At 36.6% G+C, this 27905-nt stretch overlaps 2 protein-coding genes across 2 annotated transcripts; both read right to left on the bottom strand.

The window, feature by feature from the left end:
- Window positions 1-2303: 2303 nt before the first annotated feature.
- On the bottom strand, window positions 2304-11772 carry tyrobp (transmembrane immune signaling adaptor TYROBP). The gene is made up of 5 exons (XM_066683964.1): window positions 11662-11772; window positions 7915-7935; window positions 7273-7431; window positions 4908-4975; window positions 2304-4184 (listed from the first exon to the last, which is right to left on the bottom strand). The coding sequence occupies exons 1-5, from the start codon at window positions 11699-11701 to the stop codon at window positions 4128-4130; spliced, it is 345 nt and encodes a 114-aa protein (XP_066540061.1). The 5' UTR covers window positions 11702-11772; the 3' UTR covers window positions 2304-4127.
- A 5639-nt stretch (window positions 11773-17411) lies between these two features.
- Window positions 17412-27140, bottom strand: hcst (hematopoietic cell signal transducer). Its single transcript, XM_066683976.1, has 6 exons — window positions 27011-27140; window positions 26836-26888; window positions 21339-21413; window positions 19609-19632; window positions 18159-18287; window positions 17412-18073 (listed from the first exon to the last, which is right to left on the bottom strand). The coding sequence occupies exons 3-6, from the start codon at window positions 21382-21384 to the stop codon at window positions 18030-18032; spliced, it is 243 nt and encodes an 80-aa protein (XP_066540073.1). The 5' UTR covers window positions 21385-21413; window positions 26836-26888; window positions 27011-27140; the 3' UTR covers window positions 17412-18029.
- Between the last annotated feature and the right edge of the window lie 765 nt (window positions 27141-27905).

Genomic DNA, 27905 nt, shown 5'->3' with positions numbered 1-27905 from the left:
AATATAGGGCATCCAAAAACCTAATTTTTAAAAAAAAAATTATTTTAAAGTGAGCTAACACTGCTAGCTAAATCTTGGCTAAATCACTATATGTTCTCCCCTGCTTGCAAACATTATGCTGAGACATTCTTGCTGACTAATGTTATGAGCTACTAATTTTCTGTTGTTACAAAATGTGCCCCTTGTGTCAAGGCCAGCTTTTCCAGTGCTACCTCTCAAACCACATCTAGCTAGCTGCCACAGAGTAGCCTATCCACAGGTTTACAGCAGCAAGCCTCTTCTCTTCAACCAAAATGTCTTTGTACCTCAAGAAGGACTCAGCCCCATCTTGCCTGGCAACTTGATTTCATGATTTCAAGCAGAGACCCCCAACTATTGCCTGCATGAGTGAACAAAAATGCCCAAGCTTCACAAGTCATTCCAAAATGTGGCCACCACCACATTATACAATGCATTATTTATTTGTGCATTTACATCTTTAAATGTCTTTTTTTTGTCCTCCAGACTGAATGGGCTGGGGAAATAGTTGAATTTGTTCCCAGTGCTTTGGGAACAAACTGATGGATGATGTTTTCCACTACTCACATGGCACTCTTCAGTGTATCCTCCCTCCAAAGGTCTGCTAGATACTGGTCCGTTAACTCCTCTCAAAGGGGGAAATCCTTATTTCAGTCATATTAAGTCTTCAACATACAAATAAATACATCAGTGCTATTAAACACAAAGCATAATGGATTTAGATAATGTTAAGCTTTTTTGTTTGTTTCTTACATTTTTCTGACATTCACTAACAGATAATTTTGTCCTTGTGTAGTCCTTCTATATACTGGGCAATCAGTGGAGGAACAACAACTATGTATGTACGCTAGTTGTATGTTTTTTCAGCTTCACTGACAATACAGGCTGACAGTTACAGAGTGTAGTCCACCTGTATCCCCATTTCCCCTACTCTTCTCCAGAAGACCACCACAGATCAGGTATGATTTCAGTGGTGGATCATTCTCAGTGCTTCAATGACACTGACGTGGTGGTGGTGTGTTAGTGTGTGCTGGTACAAGTGGATCAGACACAGCAGTGCCAGCAAGAGTTCTAAAAGCCCTACGTGTTAGAAACAGTCCACCAACCAAAACATCTGAACAACAACATCCTGTGTCCACTAATAAATGACTGGAGGGCAATCATCTACATGGTGCCCAAAGAGGTAAGTGTATCTAACAGAGTGGAAAGTGAGCACAACAATAATAACAAAAAGAATAATAAGTCAAGGCAACAAAGAATTAAAAATGCTGAGAGAAACGTTTTTAAGTTCAGATTTAAAAGAAGAAAGTGAGAGAAAATGACGAAGAAACTGCAGCTGTCCCACAGGAACCCACAACAATAATAATAATGAGGAGCCAAGTGCAGTTTATTTTCACAAAATCCAAGTCCAAATCAGGCAGGGCCAAATCCAGGAAGTCATTCCATAAATCGTTATAAATACCATAAAAACACTGACCAATACTCAACAACCGTAAACAGAAGAAAAGGGTCTTAACCAGGAAAGAAGATCTTAAATATATACACTCAGAAATGTAGGACATTACTTAGACAAGACTTCACAAATACACTCATCCAAACACAGGTCTTATATGCACAAAAAATGGCTGCTAATTAGAAACAGGTGAAAGTTCAAAGTGTAGAATTCTGGTGACAGTGACCTTTGTTGGCCTGGAGGAGAACCTGCAGCAGTAGATGTGACAGGTATTTCACAATTTAGGGGCCAAAACGCTAAAGGACCTACCACATACTGAGACCAATTTAAAAATTAATCCTTAATTTTAAAGCACAAGCACTGCTATGTCTGACTCAGTGGTACCAGCACAGCACACATTAACACATCATACCGCTTCAAAGTCACTGCAGCCCTGAGAAAGATCCAGTACCCAAATCATATCTTCTCTGTGGTTGTCCTATGGGGTCCAGACCAGGGTGAAAGGGGGATACATATGAACTACAGTCTGTAACTGCTGAAATACAAAGTGTCCCTGTATGGTCAATGAAGCTGATAATCCTTCAGTGTGAATAATAATAGTCCAGTAACTATGTACTTTGTTTAAAATAAGAAAAGGAGAAGGAATGTATATTTGCTTCTTCACACGCATTGTTTCCCCTCACACATGATGATAACCATCACTCACTGACTACATACTTGAAGGAAGGAAGTTCTAAAATATTTCTCTCCATAATCTGTCATATTGTGTTCACACCATTAAATAGGAAAATGTGTACTTACTTTACTAAATAGTTTTTATTCTGTGTAGCCTGTACAGTCATGTGAAAAGCTGCAATGGCTTATATTACATGAGCAGAACATAAAATAATATACTTGGTTATAGAGCACAAGTAATAAAGAACTAAAAAAAAGAAGCAAAACCAAATCTCAGTTTTTTTATGTGCAATTTTTCAGCCCAGTCCTCAAGCCATCCAGACAGTAGATTTTTGTTTACTTTAGAGCTGGTATTTTAGAACCAGTTGAACTTAGTTTTTTTTATCCAGGTCCACAAATAATTTAATGTGTGCCTACTATACAAAAATATGGTGAACTAATGAATAAGAACATTGCACCAACAGTTCAGAATACATCATTTTATACTAAAATATAGTAGAATAATGGTGTCCTGAGCTGAGAATAGAGTCCCACACCCTCTGTGTGTGTTGTTCCCTGCTCTTTGTTTTCATAGTCTGGCTCTACAGCTAATGTAAAAACAAATGTATTTGTTTGGTTTTGGTGTCTAATTGCTGTTTCATGTAAAAGTCAAAGAAATCTAACATTTGAGATTATTTGGATGGGTTATTGGACAAGAACAAAACACTTGACTTGCTGGAAAGGAGTGAGGATTAGGATGAGAATCACTTGTTTACAAGTAATAGCTTGAAACATTTATTTTGATTTAGTATTTTAGTAGTGGCCACAACGAGTAGCAGGCACATAAAAAGTACAATGAAGGTTATAAAAGAAAATATAATCAAATGCTTAACTGTGGTTTTACCACATAATATGCCATGCAAAGTAAATGATTTATCATTTCTGAAATAGGATTACATATTTGTTGATACACAAAAAAGACATTTGATGATTACATATTTAACTTCTTTACAATCACTTAAAATGTCAACATACAATATTGTGCTGGTGCTTATCATGTTTTGGTACTGTATAGCGTGGCAGTAAATATTTCTATAAATACATGAAGCTCATTTACAGACGACCAGATTAACTTCACCCAAACACAAGATAGGATAACAGTAAATTAGGAATTAGACAAGATATGCAAGTGATCTAATCTGAGACATTTTAAGAAAATATTTCAGTGATTTTACATTCATCTTTATCATATCTAAGACTAGCCAAGATCAGTGTTGAGGGTAATGCAGTATGTTATAAAAAGTACTTGCTGCAGTAGTTTAGGTTTTAGGAGATGATGTGTTTGATCTCTGGCAATTCCAAAGGCATTTAAGGTGGCATAACCACCCTCAGTGTCCTGGTGGTTAGAATGAACCTAACAGTCAGTCAGCACTGTGAATGGGTGTTTTCTTAGTTGAAGTAACACAACTGGACATTAGTGTTCTCCTCCAAGTGTGGCAAGCATTTACATTATGTTGTCTTATGGTCCATTCCAAATTTTGCATTAGAGATTTTTGTATCTTTATTGTATCTTGTATATAGCACATGCTAGCCTTTGGGTTCCTAATTTGGTAGATCATGTGTTGGGGAAGACCTACTTTAGTAAAGTATTTACAGGCAAGTTTCTAGGTTTAGTACTATTCTTTATTTATAAAATATTGTAAATGATGTGTACTGTGAATGGCTATTCCTTTGAAAGGATCTTTGGGGTTTCCCTTGTACTTTCCAGTGTATATGTATGTGGTTTTTATTGAGTTCATGTCAAAAGAGAATACTTTTTTTTTTCAGAAAGGTCATTTCAGTTTGAGATAAGCAATGACCAAATTTTGTATAACTACCCCAACACTGGTCAAGACACAAATAATTTATTTGAACAATTAAAATGAGTCAAAGTGATTGAACATATTAGCTGAAATTCATGCATTATACAGAGTGGAAATAATGATCATTGGAACCCTTTATCTTATTTCCGATACTGGCGGAGATCATTGTAAACATCTGACTGAACCCCATACAGTTCCTGTGGCAACAAACACACAGAAGCAAAGAAAATAAAATTACTGTACGCTATAAGGCCAAATGTTTGTGGACACTTGCTCATACAACATTTCTTCTGGAATTAGAGGTTTTCTAGTAATTTGATATTTGTTCCATTTGCTGAAATTACAGCAACTTTAAGAAGGCTTTATATGATATAATGGAACATTGCTTAGAGGATTCGGTTGCATTCAGCCACAAGAACATTAGTTTAGGTCTGCAACTGACTTGGGTTCTTTAGAGTCACAGAGAACCATTCAAGGCATTTGAGATGAGCTGAATGGCTTTTGTGATCCAGAACAAAAAAGCCAATATCAGTACCAGACCTCACTAATGATTGGTGGTTGAATGCTATTAAAGCTTAACAGCAATGTTTTAAGATGTGATGACAAGTCTTGCTAGTTTTGAGTAGACTGCTGCAAAAGCAGACAAATTATCTGCTGATATACTTGGTTTCAGACAAAAACACTCGGCAAGATGATTTCTACAAAATTTTGTGTTTTTTTACCTTAAATGTCTTTTTTTAGAATACAGCTCATCTATTTCCATGACTTGTGTGCTAGTCATCCTGTAGCTGGACTTTTTTTCAAGTCAGCTGTAACACTGAGGTTTTATACATTTCTTGATTACAGAACTGCTATTTGTTTTTTTTGTTTTTTTGGTATTTTTTTTGTGCCACCCTCATGTTAGTAGTGACAACATTTACCTGATAAGGTGATTCTGTAATCTCAACTTCCTTTGGTCGGCTTGATGACTGGCGAAGTTTTCCTTTGCCTTAAAACAAAAAAAATATATATATATAGTGTATGTGTAAATAGGTTTAATGGCTTCAATATGGTTACAGACTCTCGAGCTTAAGTTATTTTTTAAGTTTAATTTCACAAGGCATCTGCTACATACAATGTCCAGCCAAAGTATTAGCGTGCCCTTCTTTCACCTTGTTCTTAAATGGTCAGAACTCCAAAAGGAGAGAGTAGATATTATTGGGGAGATCATTTTTCATGCTACAGTGACACTGGAATTGTGATGGTGGTTTATTAGTTTGTGTTGCACTGGTATGAGTGCATTAGACACAGCAGTTCTGCTGGAGCTTTTAAGATCTGTACGCATTCACTGGCCACTCTTATGCCTAATTTGTTTGTCCCCCTTGCAGATATAAAATTAGAGATGATAGCTTACATGTTGTTGCTCATCCTCAAGCCCTTCATCAGTAGTCACAGAATGCTGCCCACAGGACACTGTTAACTGAATATTTTTGGTTGGTGTACTATTCTCAGTCCAGCAGTGATAGTGAAGTGAAAAACTTCAGCAGCCCTGCTGTGTCTGATCTACTATTCAGAAAGAGTGTCTAAAATTTGCTCAAAATATCACAGTGTCACTGTAGCTAGGGTGTCCATTTTGAATGTGCAAGGATTTATTTTCAGTTTGTATTTAACACCTGAAAAGCTATATTATACAGGCTGCTTCAGCTGCAGCATCTTGTACAATGTAACATGAAGGAAGCTTAAAAGACTTGTTACTGGATGTCGTATACCAGGCTTTAGGATGTCATTTTAAGTCAATTTCCAGTGATTTCCAGTGAAATTCAGAGAAAAATAATGTGTACAGCAAAACACAAATGCATTAACAGGTTTCGAACCATCTTTAAACTTAGACCTTGAATTCCCAATATGTGCATGATACTTAATACACTCTCAGAAAAAAAAGGTACAGATGAGGTACATTCTTGTCACTTAAGGTACAAACAGTGCAAATGTCAACCGTTTCAAGTCCAATTTACTTCCCTTAAGGTATATTACATTTTCTTCTCCAAAATGAGATGTGAATATTTGTGCGATTTTTTTATTTTTAAATATAAAACTGTAAAATAGAAGTCATGATATAATTACTGGAAATGAAATGAGGTGTATAAAATCAACACAATATTAAAATCTACAATTTTAATATGAAAAAGGTACCCAAATAAGAATGAATTAAAGGTAATAATCAATAATTAAAGGTACTGAATATGTGCCTGTCACGCCTGCCCTTGTCGTGTCTGTTTTCCCCACCATGTGCTCACTTAGCACATGGCTCTGTTTGTTATTGTCCATGTCTCCGCCCATGTTCCGCCTTTGTTCCTCCTCCTCATCAGTGTCTTAGTCAGTCTCATTTGTAATCCGGCCCTCTCGTTATCTGTCTCAGGTGTCTCTAGTCTATGTAATGTATTTAAGTTCCCTTGTCTCACTTCCTCTTGTCGGTCATTCATTTAATTTCCCATGTCATGTTGTTTATAAAGCCCTCTAGTCTGTCGGCTTTAGTTCTCTGTGTTTAGGAAGAGTCTGTCTGTCTCTGCTGTTTCTCGTTTCTACTGTCACTGTCGTTTCACTCACTTCAGTCTGTCTGTATTCCTCTTTAGTCTGTTTAGCTCTCTGTCCTGTGTTAGTCTGTTTAGGTTTCTAGTGTCTGTCCCATTAGCCCTGTTTAGCTCTCCGTGTTTAAGTTTAGTCTTATTAGCTCTCCATGTCCAAGTTTAGTCTGCTTATCTCCCTTTGTCCATGTCTCTGTTAGCACCCTGTTTGTTGTCTTTCTGTCGAAGTCTCTCTGTTTTGTTATATCTTGTTTAAATAAAAAGTATACTGTGTTTTAGCAAGTGTGTCCGCCTTCGTCAGTCTGCTCCGTGATCCTGACAGTGCCCTTGAAAGTACCGCCTCTGTGGCTGTTTTTCTACTGCACAATGTCCAAATTTAAACCCAAAGTAGATGTGAAAACAGCCTAATATTGCAAGCACTGAGAGTACAATTATTCATTTTCTATGGCAGTGAGCAAAAGGAAACTTTGGGATACAGCATGTTATGACATGAGTGATCAATGTGATCAAAATGATTTAAAATTTTCATCTCAAATGTATGCAAATGAGCAGTGACATTGGGAAAATCAGCAAACAGCGTTTTGGAACACACATATGCAGATTAGTTCATTTGAAGGTTTGTGCATCTTTGTTTACACAGAAATGGAATGTCTTCTGATTGTAAAAACCCCTCATTATAATTTTTTTTTTCACATACACATAAACATGTACACATACACACCTGGGTCACAAGAGTTACTACGTGTGTGTAGTCTGCTCTTCTTCTTCTGCCGTGTTGCAAAACAGTAGACTGAGATAGCAATAAGAAGCGTGATGATTAGGTCACACACAATGATCCCAATCACCATCCCCATATTGATCTGGTAGCATGAGCCACAGTCTAAAAGAGGGACAATGCTTGTTAGCTTCAGAACTACAACAAAGCACAGTACATATATTCTTGTACACATTGAGCCAAGTCCATAGTGAGTTCTTGACGGGTCTTTTCCAGAACCAGGCTCCAGATTCTACTACAGCTCTAGGAGGATATAGTCTGCATAAAGTCTGGGACAAAAATTAAGGGTGTTTGCGTTCATACTGCTTCACATACTGCTTCTCCAGGTAAGCTCCAGAACATTTATGGGTGAACGAAAGTGCAGCAAAACTACAAATCTCAAGTAACAAATGACTTTCTGTGTTAATTCAAACGCTTAATAAAAACCTTACAGGCAGGTTCAACTTCAGTCATGTACAAACAACAGTGATTGTTTCCATAGTTAATTAACAAGTAAACTCATAATAAACATATCCTAGCTGATGGAACACCTTTGGAGTAATAGAAAAATATACATATCTGTGGTATATAAAAAAATCTGATAACTACCTTGGTGTGCTGCAGCAGAACCTGGTAAAATATGAAAAGTTTAGAAATGTGAATATCATTAATTTAATCCACACACAAACCGATTGAAATGTAAAATTCCCATGTGCCTTACTCAGAAGTAACCCACTTTTAATGTTACTCTTACTAGACTGTCAATTGAGGCTACCTTTAAGGAAATCTATGCAGACTATAACTTGATTACTCAAGTTATTATTAATGAATAGGAGAGTGATAACACATATGCAATAATTCAAATTACAGGGCCAACATACAAGTATTTACAGCAAATTCATTTGTATTTTGGATTCTGGTCAACAAGCATGATCATTCTGGGTAACTAAACATACCAGAAATAGACTAGTATAAACAAGATTAAAATGATATGTTCTTTCCTTGACATGGTACCAGATAAACTAGTACTGGATCATCATAAATCACTGAACAAAATTGTGCTTACATTACTATGGCAACACACACATCCTTGAAAGAGTTTTATTACCATATATTGCTTAATTTAAAGTATGTATAATGAAATATTGGAAATGTGTTGAAAAATCATGCAATTGTTATTGAAAAATGTTATTTTATGATATATATTGATATTGAATTATTGTCCAGCCCTATGTGAGACAGAGAATATATGTTATTTTTAGTGTTTTATTTTGTATTGATGTTTGAATTGCAATTATTGTTTCACAGATCTTTAGGGTTTCTGTCATTGAATTGCCAGTCCATTTATACATGCACAACACAATCGTGCATGCAGGGGGAATTGGGATTATACAGACATATATACAAACCTACCATTGAGGAGTTCTGCACTGGTTTTACTCAGTTCAATACTCATGTTAGCAGCAGAGTTGGGTCTGGTTTTACACAGGGTGAGTCTTGTGTGAACAGTGAAGTGATTGCCAGCACAAACGCAAGATTTCTGAGATTTAAAGGGAAGGTGGAGCCATATTAGCCTTGTGACTGGTCAGGGTAAAGCTTATGTTAACTTTACCCATTTCAGGACCACCCATTCTACAGAGAGTGCAAACATTTATTAGATTTCGGGAAGATATTCATAAGAAATAATTTGTACATTTATATTGTGGACCCTGAGGAGCCAGATTAACTTGAAAAACAAAACTCATGTTTAGGTTCCCAGGTGCTTAGAACCCAATTGGCTAGTCTTTATTAATTTTAGTAATTAATTTTAGCTTGGTCCCAATATTAGCTGATCCTGCAAACATTATATAGCTTGATATGAATTACAAATTTTTAATTTAGAACAATGTTCAGTCTGAATGACAGACCCGAAGCATCAAATGTAGTTAATGAAAAGTTATTTAATTAATCAAACACATTAAATGAATTGTTTGAAATGGTTTGATGTTTGTATGGTGGTTATTCTACCTAGCATTATGTTTGGGTTGTTTTAAAAAAATGTGAGATGTACTTAGATCAGCTATCAACTATGAGCAAATGTGAGCCTACTACCCAAAGACAACAAAGCCTCAACAAGAAAAACCAGTACTATCTGAGAACTATCTAATCTCTACTTCTCAGCATGCTTACAAACATTCAACATGCACTGCATTAATACTGATGAATGATGATTGCTTAAAAGTACTTGAAGAAAGTTAGTCAGTGCAGTATTTTGTGTGCTGATTCATGATCTGCTGCTTGAGAAGTTTGTTATAGAATGCATCAGGCTTAAAGAAGGTCAACTTATTGTAAACATTCCGAAAACAAAATCTAGGGTAGCTGGCCCTAAATCATTACCAGGAGGAGAATTAATATTAAATATTGCTAAAGAACTAAAGTGAAGGGGGTTAAATATTGGGGGTTAAAATAGAAATAACTAAGAAATAAATAAGAATAGAAATAAATAAATAACATGGGGAAAACAAGTTAAGAACAAGTAACGAAGCCTAGACTGCTGCGTAGCAGTTTGTCTAAATGCAGCAAAAAAACCCATTTGATGAAAGTACAGATATGCAGAATAAGGTAGTGAGAATGGTTTTAAAATACTCATACAGAACCAGCGTAAATAGGAACTAAAGTGACTGAAGTTTGAAGACAGGTGTACAACAAAATGTCCTTGCCTGTTTCACTTCTTCTTAAAATTGATAGTAAAATCGGGTTTAAAAAATGTAGATCAGTGAACGTTAATAGAGGGTATAAGGTGCTCAATAAAATACTAAATTATTTTTCTACCATGTTTATTGATTCTTTTTTTTTCTTTTCTCTCTTTATTTTCACACGTTTTGCTTTTTCTTTATATGTATTTTATGTGCATCTATAATTATTATTTGTTTTGTATGTCAGACCCCAGGACGAGTAGCTGCTAATTAAATAGCTACATTAAATAATGCAGTAGCTCACATAATCTTCTCTCAGACTATATTTTTTACAATTAGATCTTGATTGTGTTAAGATGTGTTTATACTTGTCAAATTTGATTTGATTAATACAACCCTGTCTGTTTCTGAACAAATTCTGGTGTGGTTCATGCCAAGTATGTATACAATATGACCCAAAGAGATCTGAACAAACCAAACATGAGGTCACAAGATGCGATTTTCACAAGTAAACAAAACTCCAGTCAGTCCAAACTCAACTGACCAGTGGAGATTCAGTGCTGTTCAATTTTGTGCAAAATTTTGGTTGAAATTAGCTTCATACAAATGGTTGTTTTTGCTCACAAGGGTGTCAAATTATTTAATCAAATTACATCATAAATATTTCACAAGAGCTGGACATATCATATATTGACATAACTGTGTAGAAAAAAAACAACAGCAAAAAAAAACTAATTATACATGTTATGTAATTACCGTTTCATTGTAATTGTTATGGACACCAAAAGTGACAAAACAAACATAAGGATTTAACAAAGTCACAAGAAAAATCAAGGGTTAACATATAAGTATCTAAATATGTGTTAGCTAAAAATAAATAAGGGAGAGGAGACACAAACAAAGGGGTTAACATATAAGTCATTATAGTGTACACCAAATTATTTGTTGCACCATCTGTGGCAGTAAAAATACACACACACGTGCACTAGGGGAACTGAATATACACCTAGAGCAGCAGGCAGCCATCCCCAGAACTCGGGGAGCAGTTGGGGTTGCCTTGCTCATAGGCCCTTCAGCTGTAGATTGACTGAGGAGGACAGTGCTGTTCCTTCACTTCCACTGCCCTAATGTATCTGCCAGTCTCTTGAATTGAACCAGTGACCTTCCAGTCCTAAGTCGTCTTCTCTAATCATTAGGCCACAGTTAGGATTAAATATATGTAATATAAACTAAACAAAAACATTTTTTAACTTAAGCCAACCTTGTTAGTTCATGTACTCTAGGTTTTACTCATATCATTCAGCATTATGCTAGCCAGTGTGTGCATCTGTTAGTTGTCAAAAACAACAGGGACGTCCTACAGGTGTGTTGAGATGTATACTGCAACATGTTGGATTCTAATGTATAGCCTGAAATATTGCAGAACTGTTGTTGTAACTGAAATATATCCTAAAATAACATTATAATCTTCATGATGTAGCCTAGTGTTCAAATATTTTTCAACACCTGTGGGTGTGTATGTGTTTGTGGTTTTATCATGGCATCCTAAGTTATGCTTTTGCTACAGTGGGGTGTCAAATGGGTTTGGACAATGATATTTTTATATAGTCAGCTTCAGTGTATCAAGCAAATCCAACTAATCATTAAAAGAACAACAGTAAAAATGGAATGAAGCACTTACCAAATAGTCCAAGAGCCATAAATCGCCAAGTCCAGCTCATAGTGAGTCCAGGATTGTCAAAAAAGAAGTTGTTTCGCAGCGACAGTTTCTTTGTTCACTGTAATAGAAACAGTGAGATGGGTAAATGCTGATCATGTGTCACTCTGCCGGTCAGTGGAGGAACTAGGAGGAGTTTTGAGGTTCTTGTCTGGCTTTGTGCTGTGGCTTTAAATGAATTCTTTCACATTCACTTGTAAGGACCACATCACACTTCACAAGTTGTCATACTTTTATAGCTTGTTTCATGTGTGTGCTTAAAAATACAGTTTATAATGTATAATATATAACTTCCATAAACAACTCAAAAGGAGACCTGGTTAGGATTGACAATGAGACTGTTTAGGTGACCTCAAATGTGTTGGAAACAGATGAAAAAAAAAAGTGTAACAAAAAATATTCCCCTGGAAATTTGGCCTGACATTCTGTACTGAATCTACTGTAATGCGTGTAGGAGACCCTCTCTGTGGAGCATAAACATGGTTTTTTCAGGGACCACAAAGCAAATGTTTTCTGATGCAAGGTGCACTTTATTAAAATATGTCAAATTTATATATTTACTTTATAAATGTATATAAATGTTCTTTGACCTGTGGTTAGTCAGAAACAAATTTCCTTTCCAAGGCCAAAGCAGACCAGCTCAACTTGCTTATTCTTTGGCCTGTGGTTAGTCAGATGCAGCTCTGTGGTTCTTCACTTTTAGAAAGGCAGCTATGTCCGCCGGATAAAATCATGATTTGTGACTTTATCAGAAATATAGTGCATTGTGACTTTATCAGAAACAGCAAGTGTAGCAGCTTAGGTGAAACTGATCTTCAAACCAGTGACATTAAAATATCTGATATTAAAACTATCTGGTATTAACATTTAATAATGTGGTGTTCTTCAGCATTGTTCAACATATTGTAATTATAGTTAATAATTCTTCAAAATATATTTTAATTAGTATCAGGACAAAAGCAGAAGATGTACAGCATGTTTCACAGAAGCTTCAGTCATAACATTATGACCACCTCCTTGTTTCTACACTCACTGTCCATTCTCTGTTCCACTGTCCACAGGAGCACATTGTACTTCTACAATAACAGAATGGAATCCACCTGTTGCTCTGTATACACCCCCCCCACCCTTTCACTGTTCTACAATGGCCAGGACACCCAGAGGACCACCACTGTAAAGGTATGTTTTTAGTGGTGGATCATTCTTAGTGCTGAAGTGAAACTGACATGATGGTTATGTGTTCGTGTGTGTTGTTCTGATATGAGTATGCTATCAAATAAATGTGGTATCAGACACAGCAGGGCTGCTGGAGTTTTTAAAGCCCTCTGTGTTTTTGCTGGATTGAGAACAGTCTACTAACTAAAACATTTCCATCCAAAAGCATCCTGTGCCCACTAATGAAGGACTAGAGGAAGACAAACTCAAATTGTGCAGCAACAGAGCAGCTACTCTATCTGACTTTACATCTAAAAGGTGGACCAGCAAGGTAGGTGTGTCTAACAGAGTGGACAGTGAGTGGACACTGATTAAAATCTTCTGTTTCTGATCCACTCATACAAGCACAATACACACTAACACATCACCACCACATCAGTGTCACTGCACAGCTTTGAACAATCCACCACTCAAATCATACCTGCTCTGTAGTGGTCCTGCGGTGGTGCTGTGGTGGTCCTGACTCTTGAAGAACAGGTTGAAGAGAGAAAATAAGGTGGGCATAATTTTATGGTTAATCAGTATACATAATCTCAGTAACAGTCATACAGCATGTTGATGTTAAATGTTTCACTGAAGAGAAATGTACTGATTTCTTTATCATGGCAGTAACAGGAACCAGGCGATTGAATATAATCTAAACAAATGTTTATTTAAAAAATGGAAATTACATTCTTGTATTTTTTCAATTTGATCAGGTCCACTTACCATACGTGCACTTTATAGTTCTACAATTAAATTGTGCAGGTAGTGCCCACTGAAATGATGGTGGCATGTCATTATTATTATTATTTATTTATTTATTTTTTGTGCTTGTATAAGTGAATCAGACACAGCAGTAAAGCTGGGGTTTTAAAAACTGTGTCCACTGTTAGACACACCTTCCATGTTTGAACAGCTTTTGTAGTTTACACTCATGTTCTTCGCCAATGGTCACAGGACTCTTAACTACCAGACGCTCTAGGCTAAAGATTTTGAGTAGGTGGACTATTTTCAGTCCAGCAGTGACATGCTGCTGTGTCTGAACCACACAGACCTGCATAACACACACTAACAAACCACCACCAAGTCTGTCTGGGCCCTGAAGAACAGGGTAAAAGGGTAACATGTATGTACTATATGTGTGTGTATTACTATAGTATATTATATAAAAAATATTTGTATGATAAACCATGTGAATATTTGATATTTCTACCCAGCTGAATGCAATTTTTATTTACTTAAGTATAATTAAGTTTACTTAAGTGTTTCTTTTACACAAATTCATCCTTACCATCATCAGCTTTAGTATTTTAATTTCAGCTACAAAGCTTTGTGCATGAGATAAGTTTCTGTTTCTTTCTCCAGGGCTGCAGTGAAAATGCTGATCGAACAGATTCAACAGAACATAAACCTAAGGACTTTTTTACTGGTCACTTATCATGAAATCAGAAGAGATAATGACATTGTGAATGCGGAAAGATGGTTACATGACCTCCGGATTATGCAGAAATGTTCCAGCTGTCCCAGATAAATAGAGACTGTTACTGCAGCAAAGGATGACAAATTACCTATTAATATTTTTTATTTCAGAAGCTGATTGGAAATAAGATCTCTCTGTCTACAGCAGTTAATCACAATGAAGCTTAAAAAAAGCACATATCACAAAGTAACTTCATCTTAATCCCATAGGTCTGTGTTCAGTATTGACTGTGAGTGCAAATAAAAATAAATAATATGTGCAAAATCCCTTTTCCAGAAAAGTTGGGATGGGATGCTGTGTAAAATGTAAAGGAAATAATAAATCGATAAATGCAAATTATTTAAACCCTATATAACCCTATATAAAAGTGTATATATATATATATATATATGTTGTATTTATGGGCAGGAGTTCAGGGTGGCTCTGGCATGTGTATGAGGTATATTATCATCTACAGTACATTGGCTGACAAAGAGGCACTTAATTAAAACAGATATATTTCTGTAGTAGAAATCAATGCATGGGCCCAGAAACAATTCCTAAAACCAATACTATGAATGCAGTTGGTTGCTACATGGACAAGTTATATGTCCTATCTCATGGAAAGAAGGAACTATATATAAACATTCAAAATCGCAGTGGTCTTCTCTGGGCCTGATATGAATTAGAAAACTGTCCTGTGTTTCAACTGATCAAAACTGTAAATTCTTTTTGAAATCATGGATGTCCTCCTGGCTAAAGAGGAGAGGGATCATCCGGTTTGATATAAGCACAAAGTTCAATAGCCAGCCTCTGTGTTTGCATGGGTTGCATCAGCGGCTTGGGTGACATTCACATCTGTGAATGCACCGTTTATGCTGAATGATACAGTCAATCTTTGGAGCAACATGCTGTCATTAGAACAAGACCATTTTCTGAAAAGACCTTGTTTATTTTTGAAAGAAAATTTTTTTCTGCAAATGGAGTTATGAAATAACTTAAGTTTGAGAGAAGGGCCATGCCCAGACTCCTCTATTATATAAAATATAATATGAACTAAATCTTCTGGACAGGCCATATTTGAAGTTATGTAATAACATAGTTTTGGGAGGAGCGTCACACCCAATCTCGTCCCCTCAGCGCTATATACCCTGGGTGTTCACATCATTTCTGTGTCAGACAAACTCGCTGCAGTTGACTCAACTTGACTCAGCTTGCTCCTTTGCTCTGTGTTTCTTTCTGTTGATCCTCTGCCATATTTAGAGCAGTGCTCAGCTGTCGTCAAGCCTGTCTCTTCCTTTGCTCCAAGCACTGCAACCCACGAGCTCTCACGTAGCCTCAGCTTCTCCTTCTTTTCCTCCTCACACTTCTCCTCCACAGTGAGCTCCCACCTTTGCAGCATCTTCAGCATGTGGCCCGAGCCTCCCATTTCTCTTTTTATGGCTAAATAGCTATGGGACTGCCTCATGTTTGGGGCAGCATTCAGCTATTGTTGTTCCTGTTTCCCAGTCCCACTGCTCTAAGCTCTGTGGCTTAACCCCTGACTGAACCCTTGCATCAACCTCAGTCACCAGCACGCAGCTCTGTGCTTCCCCTTACCTCGATCTCCGGCTAAACGGCTACAGGACTGTCTTGTGTTTGGGGAACATCATCATGCCTGCTTCCCCACTGCTTTGACTGTAGCAAACTCTGCAGCATACTAGCTCCCACGCAGACCAGGCATCTCTTGCTTTTCCTCCTCCCACCACAACCGCATCCAGAATGAAACTCCACCTCTACCTCTGCCTTCTCATTATCCCACACTTTGTCATCCCAACCCCTCCCTTTGTGGCCGCGCAGTTCCCAGCCTCTAACTCGACAGCTTGTGTGCTATTGTCGACCTTCATCCCAACCCCTCCACTTTACAGACATACCATACCCAATCTTTAACTTTACAGCTCACTTTCTCTTTTCAGGTGCTTTTGTTAACTCTCGTCCTGATCCCTCCCCTCTGCTGGACTTTCATCCCACCCCCTTCCCTTTGCTGCCGCATTACTCCCAATCTCTGACTTTGCAGCTCATACCCTTTTCAGGTGATGCCATGGACCTAAGTCCCAATCCCCTCCACTTTGTTGCTGCCATGCACCGTGTCTCTTCCTATACAGCCTATCCTCTCTCATGATGTAGACCTCTATCCCAATCCCCTCCACTTTGTGGATGTTACACTCCCACCCCTACACATATTCCTTAACCACCCATCCTCTCTCATGCTGCGGACCTTCATCCACACCGCCCCCTGGCACCAACTTTGGGGCTTGCGCTTTGTCCTCATGTACTGCTGTAGACCTTTGGCCCATCCTCTCTTCTTGGCAGCCGTGCTGCTCCCAGCCTCTATCTTTCCAGCTTGTGCAGGATTTGGATTCTGTCTCTTTTAGGGGTAGCTTTCTGTTTTGCTGTTAGCTGTTTTGAGAATGACTCTGATTCTATCATGATGCATAATCACTACCCCTTTGTTGCTGTGGCACTTTGAGGACTTGAATTTCAAGTCATGCCATCCTCCTCCACTCTAACATTTTTGTCATCATATTCAATTTACTCAACCTTATGCTATTCCTCTACCGTCTCACACAGTGCTCAGTCATGCACCATTTTATTAAAGGCAGCTCATTCATGGACTCACTCACTAACCCCCTTTTTCCTTACGTACTCACAATCCAGGACACCAACTAAACCTTGACAAAAGTATGTCTCAAACTGATCATTCTATTAAACTTAATGCCTAGCATGCCTGTTATTTTGGGGGGTTTAGCTTCATATACATTTTGAAGCCACAGTGAACTCCTCCCAAAAAACATGAGTTCACCTCTCATTTGTGATATTAGGCAATTTCCCTTAGAAATTGCCTAATATCACAAAGCTTAGAATTTTTTAACTGTTAATTGTTAAGACTTACCACAGGAATCTTTAAAGTAACATGTTATTCCTGCCTAAACAGGGAACTGAACACTAGTTTGGCAAATGGAAATGTTTACCACTAACCACAAGTGAAGTTTCATGTGCACAACCACTGGTTCCCACAAAGAATATATTTTATTGTTGTACAAAACATAAAAATATACAAAGACAGCAGAGTCTGTATATTATATACAATGCTAATTTCTGCAGTTTTGGTGAATAAGGGCAGGGTGTAACAATGGTGAATTTATTTTGTTGTTGTTTACCCATTTATTTGCATACAGTGTAGATCTACAAAAAAAAAAACCTTTCACCTCTTTTACCAAAAAACCTGAAAAATATATGCTCAAGGTATTTAATAATTTATCTCATCAATTTCTTGTGCGTTTTAGAAGTAGATGCTTGCAAAGTGTTCCAAATATTTGGGAGTTGCATTATAACATGTTATAGGCATCAAATACCTTATCTTTTCTTTATACTGTTTTCAAATTAATGCAGGTCAATAAATGTTTACAAATCATTTTTATTTACATTGGTATTAATTGTGTATATTAATAAGCAGACTTAAATATAATCATAGTATTGTCCTTAAACATCAATTGCACTGATGAACACCAGTTTTATGTGGGGATTCTATGCTTAATTAATTTATTATATATTATTAATTTATTATATAATATACTGTTATTGCATTAACAAAGTGTCAGTTTGCTTTTGTAGAAGTGGCATCTTCTCCAGATACTCAGGGTTTGCTGTTGGCTCTGACATTCATGTAGACTTTATCAGCTGTGAAGACACAAACTAATAAATAGTAGAAATACAATCAGGTTACAAAGCAACCTGCATTCAAGTGGTTCTCAAAGTTTTTTACCATTTTCTTTCTGTTGTCTACGCTTGCTCGCGCAGAAGTATGTGACTGCAACGATGAATATCGTAAGTGCAATGTCACCGAGAACCAGACCAGCCAAGGTTGCTGGAGCTATCTGGTAGCAGTAGCTGTCTTGGAAAAGAAGAAAAAACACCTATTATTATCCTATGAATTCAACTGACAGTGTTGATAAGTAAATAATCACTTACTCATTCCGTTTGATCTCAAAATTCTTTTGGAATTTATTCACTTGTCATTTTTTTTATTTCACAACTATTAGATTCAACTTGATTTAGTTATATTTTCCTCTTGATTTTTAGTTTATTGTTTATTTTTAGTCTATTTTTTAGTTATTGGTAATTCAGTTCACTTGGTAAATAACCCCTAATGCTATAAGTGTACTAACATATGCTTCTTCTGGCTAATGCCAGCCACCATTTCTTTTCAAACATTCATATATAATACATCACTGATGCTTAATATACTCAGAGAACACTAAGTGTGTTGGGTCTGGAGACTACCATTAGGTGCAAAGCAGGAACACACAACAGACATTGCACCAGTCCATCACAGAACACCTGTGGACAATTTCGCTTTTAACCTGGAGCTGTATGGCAGCAACACCACTTGCTATATCTTGCCACTTTCACCACAAACTAGTTTGAAAATTTCCACCTCCTTAATGTGACCTTATTAGTATGTGATTACTGTGCAAAGGAAACCACTAATGTTTACTTTAGAATAGGCATGAATTTGGCTTTATATGGAGTGAACTGGATATTTACAGAGAAATTTGAAGAGAATGAAAATATTTCAAACAAATCCTATATATGTTATAGGACTGTATAGAAGATTTTGATTAGTTCATACCCGCTGTACCCGCTTATCCAGTTCTGAATCAAGATGGGTCCAATGTCTACCTAGAATCATTGGGTACAAGGGGAGGACACATCTGGGACAGGGTGCCAGTCTATCACAGGGCAGCACACATTCTCACACCTTTGGGACACTTTGAATAACAAATCCACCTACCAGCATGTGTTTTTGACACAGGGAGAACACACATATTTTCTCACAGTCAATTTTATTTCTGTAATCTCTAACCTGAGATGAATCAAATTGCTTTGTAGTCACTTAATGAACAAATTGAGCTCCATAGAATGGGTCCTCCATGAGGGAGCAGCCATGTTTAAATCAGCTTTAGTTCTGAATCTATGATACATACATAACACTAGGTGTCAGTATATTGGCTTTTCATAAATTGAAAAAGAATGAGTCACTGTCTGCAATGTTGCCATTAGCAAGCGGAGAGTTATCAGCTACTGGCTTTATACAGTTTAATAAGAGCATTATAAGGGTATTAGATATTTAATTTATAAGGGCCCCTAAAAACGTTAACCATAAATGATTTAATACTGCTGTCAGTTTCTAGCTATATATTGGATGTACTTACCTGTTTCTTCTGCACTGATCATGGCTAGTGAAGGAAAAAAGCGAAAGAGAAAAAAACAGGACATCAGAACACTGTATACTCGCCTCAGATAGTCACACATGCCAAACCCAATATGACACTTTTTCCTGAGCTTTCTGAGGATTAATGCTGTAAGGATCACGATCACTGCAACGTTACAAACCCCTTTTTCAGAAAAGTTGGGACATTGTTTAAAAAACAACTGAAAAATGAAAACAACATTCCTATGTTTTCACTGCACAAATTTATTACATTTTGTAAATATGAACATATTTAATATTTGATGCCTGTAACATCATCTTACTTTATAATCACACTGTTTAATTATTTGGGAACTGAGGATACTAATTGTTAAAATAGTCTTCCATTTCTTCACTATGTTCCTCACAGTGGAAACTGACAGCTGAAATCTCTTTTTGTATCTTGTATCTATCATTTTCTTTCTGTTGTCTACGCTTGCTCACGCAGAAGTATGTGACTGCAACGATGAATATCGTAAGTGCAATGTCACCGAGAAACAGACCAGCCAAGGTTGCTGGAGCTGGAAACTGACAGATGAAATCTCTTTTTGTATCTTTCCCCTAAACCATGAAGTTGAACAATCTTTGTTTTCAGGTCATTTGAGGGTTGTTTTGAGGCTCCCATGTTGCCACTCTTCAGAGAGGATGCAAAGTGGAGAAAAACTTACAATTGGCCCCTTAACCCTTTCTCGTAACTGGATTCACCTGTGTATGTAGGTCAAGGGTCAATGAGCTTACAAAACAAGTTTTGTGTTCCAATAATTAGTGCTAAAGGTATTCAAATCAATAAAAGGACAAGGGTGCCCACATTTATGCACCTGCCTAATTTTGTTTAAATAATTATTATATAACTAATAAATAAAAATATTAAATAATAATTATATATAACTGATCCGAACAACCAATGATTTATAAAGGAAAATCCTGATAATAATCAGGGGTGTCATATTGTCAAGTGATGAGCGATTACCTTGCACATTCTTTTTAAATATATTTTATATTCACCTGCGTGTAACACTTTAAAACAGTGTGACCTATATTTTTTAGGAGCTTTTCACTTTTAAATTCTTCCTATCCCAATATTTTTTTGTGTTCTACAGGCATCAAATTAAAAAAACGCAGTTATATTTTCAAAACACCTTACTCAGTAAAAACTTTTGAAATTTAGTCTTAGGAAATTTTGTCTGTTAAATGAAATTTCTAGAGAATACCACATTTTTTTTCCCTAAATGTCCCAGGCTTTGTACAGTTAGAATGAAATTCTCTACCTACCAAGGTGTTTTTAACGTTCACTTTGACATTCTATAGCCCAGTCTGTCTGCTTCAGGAAATCTGACAACTTTTTTTTAACCACACTGATTACTCATACTCTTAACTAGGTCAGTGGTATGTTTAAAGACCACAAAATAAGAGCAATGGTTTTGTTCTTTTGGAGGAGAATTCTGGGAGGCATTTTCTCACACTCAATAATAATTCATTCTGATCAGATTTGCTTAAACTACTTAAACATTTTAAAAACATTTTAACTGCCTTTCTACTAACTATACAGGTTATGTTTACTCTCAGATGTGACACCACGCACTAAGCATTACAGGAAATCAGCAAACCCACCAAACATGACTCTCATGGTCTTGCATGGTAGATGGATATAAGAAAAAGGAGGTGTGAAAGAGAGAAAAAAGTCACACTTGCCTACAAGAGAAAGGAAAATTATAATCAGCACACTGCTATCTTCCATTTCCTGTGCACACTACTGTTATTGTTTACCTACAAAGACAAAGAGAAATGGAAAAAAAGTGTCATTTATTTGGCTTCAAAATGTTCATAACTGAAAGCACTATTTCAATTCTTTGCTCATGTTTGAACGTTTTTAACATTTATCTTTTTATCTATGCATTGTGAAATATTCATTAAAAAACCCATTAAAACACAATTATAAAAGCTAGGCCTTTGGTTTGGGTCATGGATGATAAAACTTGTCATGCATGTTATGTCCAAAGGTTTGTAGACACCCATTTTAATTAGTAAATTCATCTACTTGAAGGTGCACATATTTCTGAAGTGCATTCCACTGTGCACATAGGGGCTCTAGAAAACATGAAATGGAATGGGATGCTCTGGAGAAGCTTTACATGAGTCTGAGGTGCATGTATTAGGTGGACTGAGAAGCAGTGGGCAAAATTTCATCACTAAACTCCTATATTCTCAACAAAACAGAGAAAAGTGCCTGGGATATCATGGAATATTCTCCTACATATCAATTCGGAAGGGACGCACACACTCCAGAAAAATGACTGAAGTTGTCTATTTGGGCAGGATTAAAACACAATGACAATCTCCGGTAATTATTACTTTACCCCATGTCCACAGGTAAAACGAATTTTGTGGCTTTTGTGAGTGATTGTGTGCTCTTCATAGAGAACCAGAACTATAAGACAGTAATACAGAAGAATACCTAACATTATTTGTTTATTGGGTACTAATAAGTTTTTAACCAAATTCCAAGAAAATGTTATGGCGACACAGTGGACCTGGAGGTTGTGGGTTTGAGTCCCGCTCTGGGTGTCTGTGAGGCGTTTGGTGTGTTCTCCCCATGTGGGGTTCCTCCACATGCTCCGCTTTCTTCCCACGATCCAAAAACACACGTTGGTAGTTGGATTGGCGACTCAAAAGTGTGACTGTGTGTGTGTGTGTTGCCCTGTGAAGGACTGGCACCCTCTCCAGGGTGTATTCCTGCCTTGCGCCCATTGATTCCAGGTAGGCTCTGGACCCACAGCAACCCTGAACTGGATAAGCGGTTACAGATAATGAAGGAATGTTATGAAAGGCACAAATAAAGGAACAAATGGCCTTGATTCTCTGAGTAAGTGGGATGGTTCTCCCTCTTTCCCCATAATTCAGCATGATGCTAGCCAACGCGAGTGTTAGCCAACATAATTAAACTGGGCAGTGTGTTGAGCTGTCCAGTGACATTATGCTAGCAGCAGTTAAAAGATTTGCTGGATGGTTTCGCATGTCTGTTATACTGATTTCATTCTCCCAGCTTGCTGGCAGCTTGTGAGGGGTGGAGATGTTCTAGAATGAATGCGATAGAAATGGGCAATAAATAAATGGTGAGAAAATGGGATAATTGTAAAAATTATATAAAAAATGTAAAAGTAATAATAATAATAATCCAGAAACAGTTCCTTGATTGAAAGCATTAAACAGAAAGCATTAAACTTGTGGTCCGTAAATATAAGTGAGTATGTATGTGATTGAGTGAATGAGTGAGTTAGTATGTGAGTGGAGAAATTACATTCCAAGATCAATTCACATCTACATTGTTGAGATCCACTGGAACAAGCACAAGGTGCATCAAAAGAAATTACTCTGAGAGCCAACTGCACCAGCCTAAACCTTGACCTTAAAGTTATCTTGACGATTTTGTTGTTTGTTTGTTTGTTTTCACTCATTTCAGTTTATACACAAACTCTTGCTTCTCCACTATTTACTCTGAAACAGAGGGCATTAAAGGGAATGTCTATGATTGTTGAACACATGGTTTTCTCTGGTTTGTTTGCGTTCAGAGGCCCCACATCTTTTACGGTGGAACAATTTGTTTGAGGAAGCATAAACAAATGTTGTTTATACTTGGCTTAACCTATAGGCCCTGACATAGTTTACCATGAAGTCACATCATGAGAAATATACAGACCAAATCAGACATTTTTCACATTTCTTGCTGTATTCTGTAATTATTTTTGGGTTAAAATCTCACTGTAACATAAATATCACAACACCCATTTTGTAACTTGTAACTCAAAATTTATTCTTGAAATGGGATCAGAGTGGGTAATATGTGAAATACGACAGGCTACTAAGGCATTTCAATTGTTTAAAAGGTTGAAGCACACATTTAAGAAACAAAAATATGCTTTGACAGTAAGTTTTCTCTGGTTTGTATGTCCTCAACCATCACACTGCCATTCTATAAATGAGTTCACATGTTTACAAACTCACAAACTGTCATATGATTGCATCATGGACGTTCAGTAAATGTCACTTAGGGACATAATGATATAAAGTGAAGGATAAACCTGTGTAGGGAATATTCCAGACCTTATAAAATGTTTATTTCCCACAAATAAGAGCAACGAATAATGCAATTTCTTCACCTTGGTTCATGCTTTTGGAGTCTTTTCTATGGAGATTAGAGTTGTGTGTTTTCAATATGTACATACCTTCATGCAGTCCAAGCCGAGTCCTGATATTTTAGACATGGAGCATACTTGACCTTATTAAACTACAGATTACATTGAAAATCTCCTAACCCCCTTTGTCTACTAAACACGCCACAAATCAAAAACATCTTTTTGAGTGGATGACAAGTAAAGCACCCAAAAAAAGTGCACAAAATACAGAAAATGGTTGACCTATGATCAGGTGAAAATGTTTCCAAATGAGTCTCTTGCATTTTTTATGTAATGTCGTAATACAAAATATAATTATGTTAAGTTTGGTAAAGAAGTGCCCAAATTTGCAGAAGAATATCCTATTTACATTTATTTCCTGTAAAATCAACAAAATATTTACATATACATACACCTGTTTACAGGTACATACACCTGTTTTCACAGTCGAAAACATTAACTAAAATTAATTATATAATATCACTTTACTAGGCAGATTTCAATAATAATAATAATAATAATAATAATAATAATAATAACAGACTAGGCAGTACACTGTCAGAAAGTTTGTCACTGTGGTGGTACATATGTGTACCTTTAATTAGGGAACATAATTGTACCTTATTTATTATAATTGTAGATGTTAAAATGGTGCTGATTTCATACACTCCATTTAATCTCCAGGACTTTTTTATATGACACAGTTCTATAATGAAAGATTACAAACATTTATCTCTCTACTTCCGGAGAAGAGAATGTAATGTACCTTTAAGCAACAAAACTGGAGTTATAAACACATTTGTACTTTTAAAGGTACATTTACACACTTTGTACCTTTTCTGACTAATATTGTACCTTTACCGCTCCTTTTTTCTGAAAGTGTACAGTTACTGAAATATAGGCCATGAACATTGTCGCTCCTTTTCTGCAGTTACAGCTGTGGTCTATAAACTACCGTGAAGGCTTACTGGTACATTTCTTTAAGGTTTGGATTGCATTCAGTCACAAATTTGATGACAAAAATGAGGTTCAGTTACTGATGATTGATGATTAACTCTGTCTCTCCAGATCATTCCTAAGATGTTGCTTCATCACTCCTAAGAAGAGTTCCACTGCTCCAGAGGACAATGCTGGGGGGGCTTTATAACACTTCAGCTGACACTTAGCATGGGGCATGATAAATTTAAGCTCCACACAATATGTTTAGGATGAGTTGGTGTGGTTTGTGGTCCAGAACTAATCATCCAGTTTGTGTACCAACTTACAACCATGTTTTTTTTTGGTTAAATTCCAATAAATCAGCAAAATGGAATTACCTATTTATTAATACAATTTATACCAGAAGAAATGGTATTAATTAAATTGATGAACAGGTCTCCAAAACATTTAGGTCATATACTGTAGCTTAAGGCCAATTTATACTTCTGCATCAACGTGAACCCTACTGACGCACACCTCTCCAGAAGTGTATCTATGCGTCGTGTGAACGCAGACCACAACGACTGTGATTGGTCAGAAGTTGGACGGACATTGTTGATGCCAAACCGAAGAAGTACAGAAACATTTATAGCGAGAGATTTCCTCAGACACAGTGTGGGCTTCAAGGAAAAATACAGAGGTCTCCAGGGTCTTTGTATTAGTTACTTTCCTGGCATCTCATGGAAACTATGCTCTGTCCCAAACAATGACCTTCTGAATAAACAGTGCACTTTAAAGATTCATAGAAGTAATTCTACTACACCACTACATTGTGAACTTCTAATGCAGATTTAGAGGTCCTGCCTGAAGACTCAGATTAGTTTAACAGTTTTATTACCCAATTTTGCTGTATGGAAGGCAGGATTGTTATCAAATACGCAAACTCATCTTGATTTATGGAGTGCTTGTCATGGAAGATACTACATACATCATGGCAAACTGCTACATAATTCATTGCTTGAAAGGTAAAATCATTCATAGAGGTTTGTTGCACAAATTTAGCCATTTTATTATCTTCAAAAACCTGCATATGTCATTTAGGATTTTTTATGAAATGTTATCAGTAACAAGCGTATCTCAAATCTATACATATTCATATCTGTCATGTATATTATCTCTGTCCAAAGTAAATTTTTAATTTCAAATCATCCCACTCCAAATAACTTCATTTATATCTCAACATCTGAATTATATAGACATTTTGAAAAAATTAATTAAATTCCCCTTTAAAGGACTTAATTGTTTAATCAAGAAAAATAGAAGAAACATCAATCCAATGATAAATGTTAAAATTCAGACCTGTACATATACTAGTACCTAGATTTTCTACATTTTTAAGCACCCTTATAATTATGGACACCATGCACAATGCTCAGTGTAAGCTAGAGCTGAAAGTCTAACCATTTATACAATGTATACATAATAATGTGACAATTTTCTAATCGCTTGAGCTGCAATTTTGATTCTAGCCAACATGATCATGAACAATATTTTAACTACTTTAAAAGGAGGAAATTAGGTTAGCCCAGTCAGATGCAGCAAAACACTGTGTAAATGATAACTACCTCAACTTTGGTTAGTCTGGCAACACAGTATTAAAGTAGATTATAATGGTTTTCGTGGTTGTAGAAACAGGCCTAGACTTTAATTCATAGAAAACAAGTGCAATTAAATTGCTATCGCAATATTCGTTTGAAAATTCTCAATTAGACATTTTCCCAATTGTTCAGCCGTAATGCCCCCACCCCCCCACCCTTTACTGGGCTTTACTGGGCTTTACTGGGCTGTGGATTACACTAGGTGGATTACACCCCATTAACACCCTTCACTACAGAAGACAAGCTGTATGAGCAGGTGCCCACAAACTTTCATACATGTAGTCTAAATACAAATTATTTTCTAATTGGGAGCAAACTTACTGCGACAGACACTACATAAAGGTGTTACACAAGTGATATTAACAGGTAAATATAGTAAACAATGAGATAAAGCGTCAATTGTAGGTAAAGATGGGGTAGTCACGATAGCGTATTTCCTACCTTAACCGTCTTTTACGAACACTTCAACTGATCCCCAGGTGGTCCTGGGGCACCTATGGGGGAAATGACACATCCTTCCTCATTTTTTTTTCACAGGCAAAAAACAAAGAGCGCTCATATATCGATTCAACTCATAGTGTTAAAGTAAAATATCAAAAGGCAATAGGCTACTTACCACAAACAGAGATTCTGCTAGTACGGTCCAATTCGGTGTCTGATGAAAACCAGACGAAAGACTGGAAAGTTGCCTTTCTGCTTTCCTAAGAACAAACGGCTCATTTTCTGAAATCGTGTGGGCGGCGGTTTAATGTGTGGAACACTGCGCGTCAGATAAAGGAAACACTTATTAAACTTTAACGTGAAGGAGAGGCAGCACAGGGCTGTTATCAGATGGTTTCGGGATTTCAAAACCCTACAGAATGCATGAATCCACCAAAAATTCTGTCTATAAGGTACAGCTGTAAGCTATAAGGTACAGTATAAGGTACATATGCACACTTGGTCAAAAGTAGTACACATGCTGTATCGAAAACACTTTTGCAGGCATTGCATATTTACTCTATGTTTACTGAATTCACCTTGGTAGGAAAATGCCAGATCAGCTCAAATACACTCAGTCTCCACTCTTAAAAATAAAGGTGCTACGGAGTCCATTAAGCGATGCCATAGAACTTATGTGTTTATGAAATATGTGAGTTTGAAGAACCTTCTAAAGGTTGAAACATCCTCGATTTTAAAGTAATTTACCCATTTAAATGTATTAGCAAAAATAATTCTTTATGGAACCAAAAGTGTTTCTTTTATGGAATAGCTCAATGAACCACCCTTACTTTTAAGATTGTAGCAAAGATGACTAAAATAAATCTTTAAGACAGAGGTCACCAATCTTATGCACAAAAACCACTGCAGAATGTCTGATCACATTATGGAAGATGAAAACACTTAGAAGAAAAGGTAAGGTAGAGGTACATTATTAGTCATTAAAGGTACAAACAGGGTAAATGTGCAATTAAAGGAACAACAGTGATTTTAAAAGTCCATTTTTTTCCCTAAAGATACATTACATACTC

This window comes from Hoplias malabaricus, chromosome 10 (genome assembly GCF_029633855.1).
Source record: "Hoplias malabaricus isolate fHopMal1 chromosome 10, fHopMal1.hap1, whole genome shotgun sequence".
Lineage (NCBI taxonomy): Eukaryota > Metazoa > Chordata > Actinopteri > Characiformes > Erythrinidae > Hoplias > Hoplias malabaricus.
This window is presented reverse-complemented; position numbering and strand designations above follow the sequence as displayed.

What these genes read in the sequence shown, in the direction of transcription:
- hcst (XM_066683976.1), bottom strand. Translation starts at nt 21,384, where the DNA reads ATGGAAGATAGCAGTGTGCTGATTATAATTTTCCTTTCTCTTGTAG. An exon ending in AATTTTCCTTTCTCTTGTAG is followed by an intron (nt 19,633 to 21,338) that starts GCAAGTGTGACT and finishes TTCCTTCACTAG; the next exon opens with CCATGATCAGTGCAGAAGAA. An exon ending in GATCAGTGCAGAAGAAACAG is followed by an intron (nt 18,288 to 19,608) that starts GTAAGTACATCC and finishes TTCTTTTCCAAG; the next exon opens with ACAGCTACTGCTACCAGATA.
- tyrobp (XM_066683964.1), bottom strand. Translation starts at nt 11,701, where the DNA reads ATGAGCTGGACTTGGCGATTTATGGCTCTTGGACTATTTG. An exon ending in TTCTGCTGCAGCACACCAAG is followed by an intron (nt 7,432 to 7,914) that starts GTAGTTATCAGA and finishes TCCCTCTTTTAG; the next exon opens with ACTGTGGCTCATGCTACCAG. An exon ending in TAGTAACTCTTGTGACCCAG is followed by an intron (nt 4,976 to 7,272) that starts GTGTGTATGTGT and finishes TTTTGTTTTAAG; the next exon opens with GCAAAGGAAAACTTCGCCAG.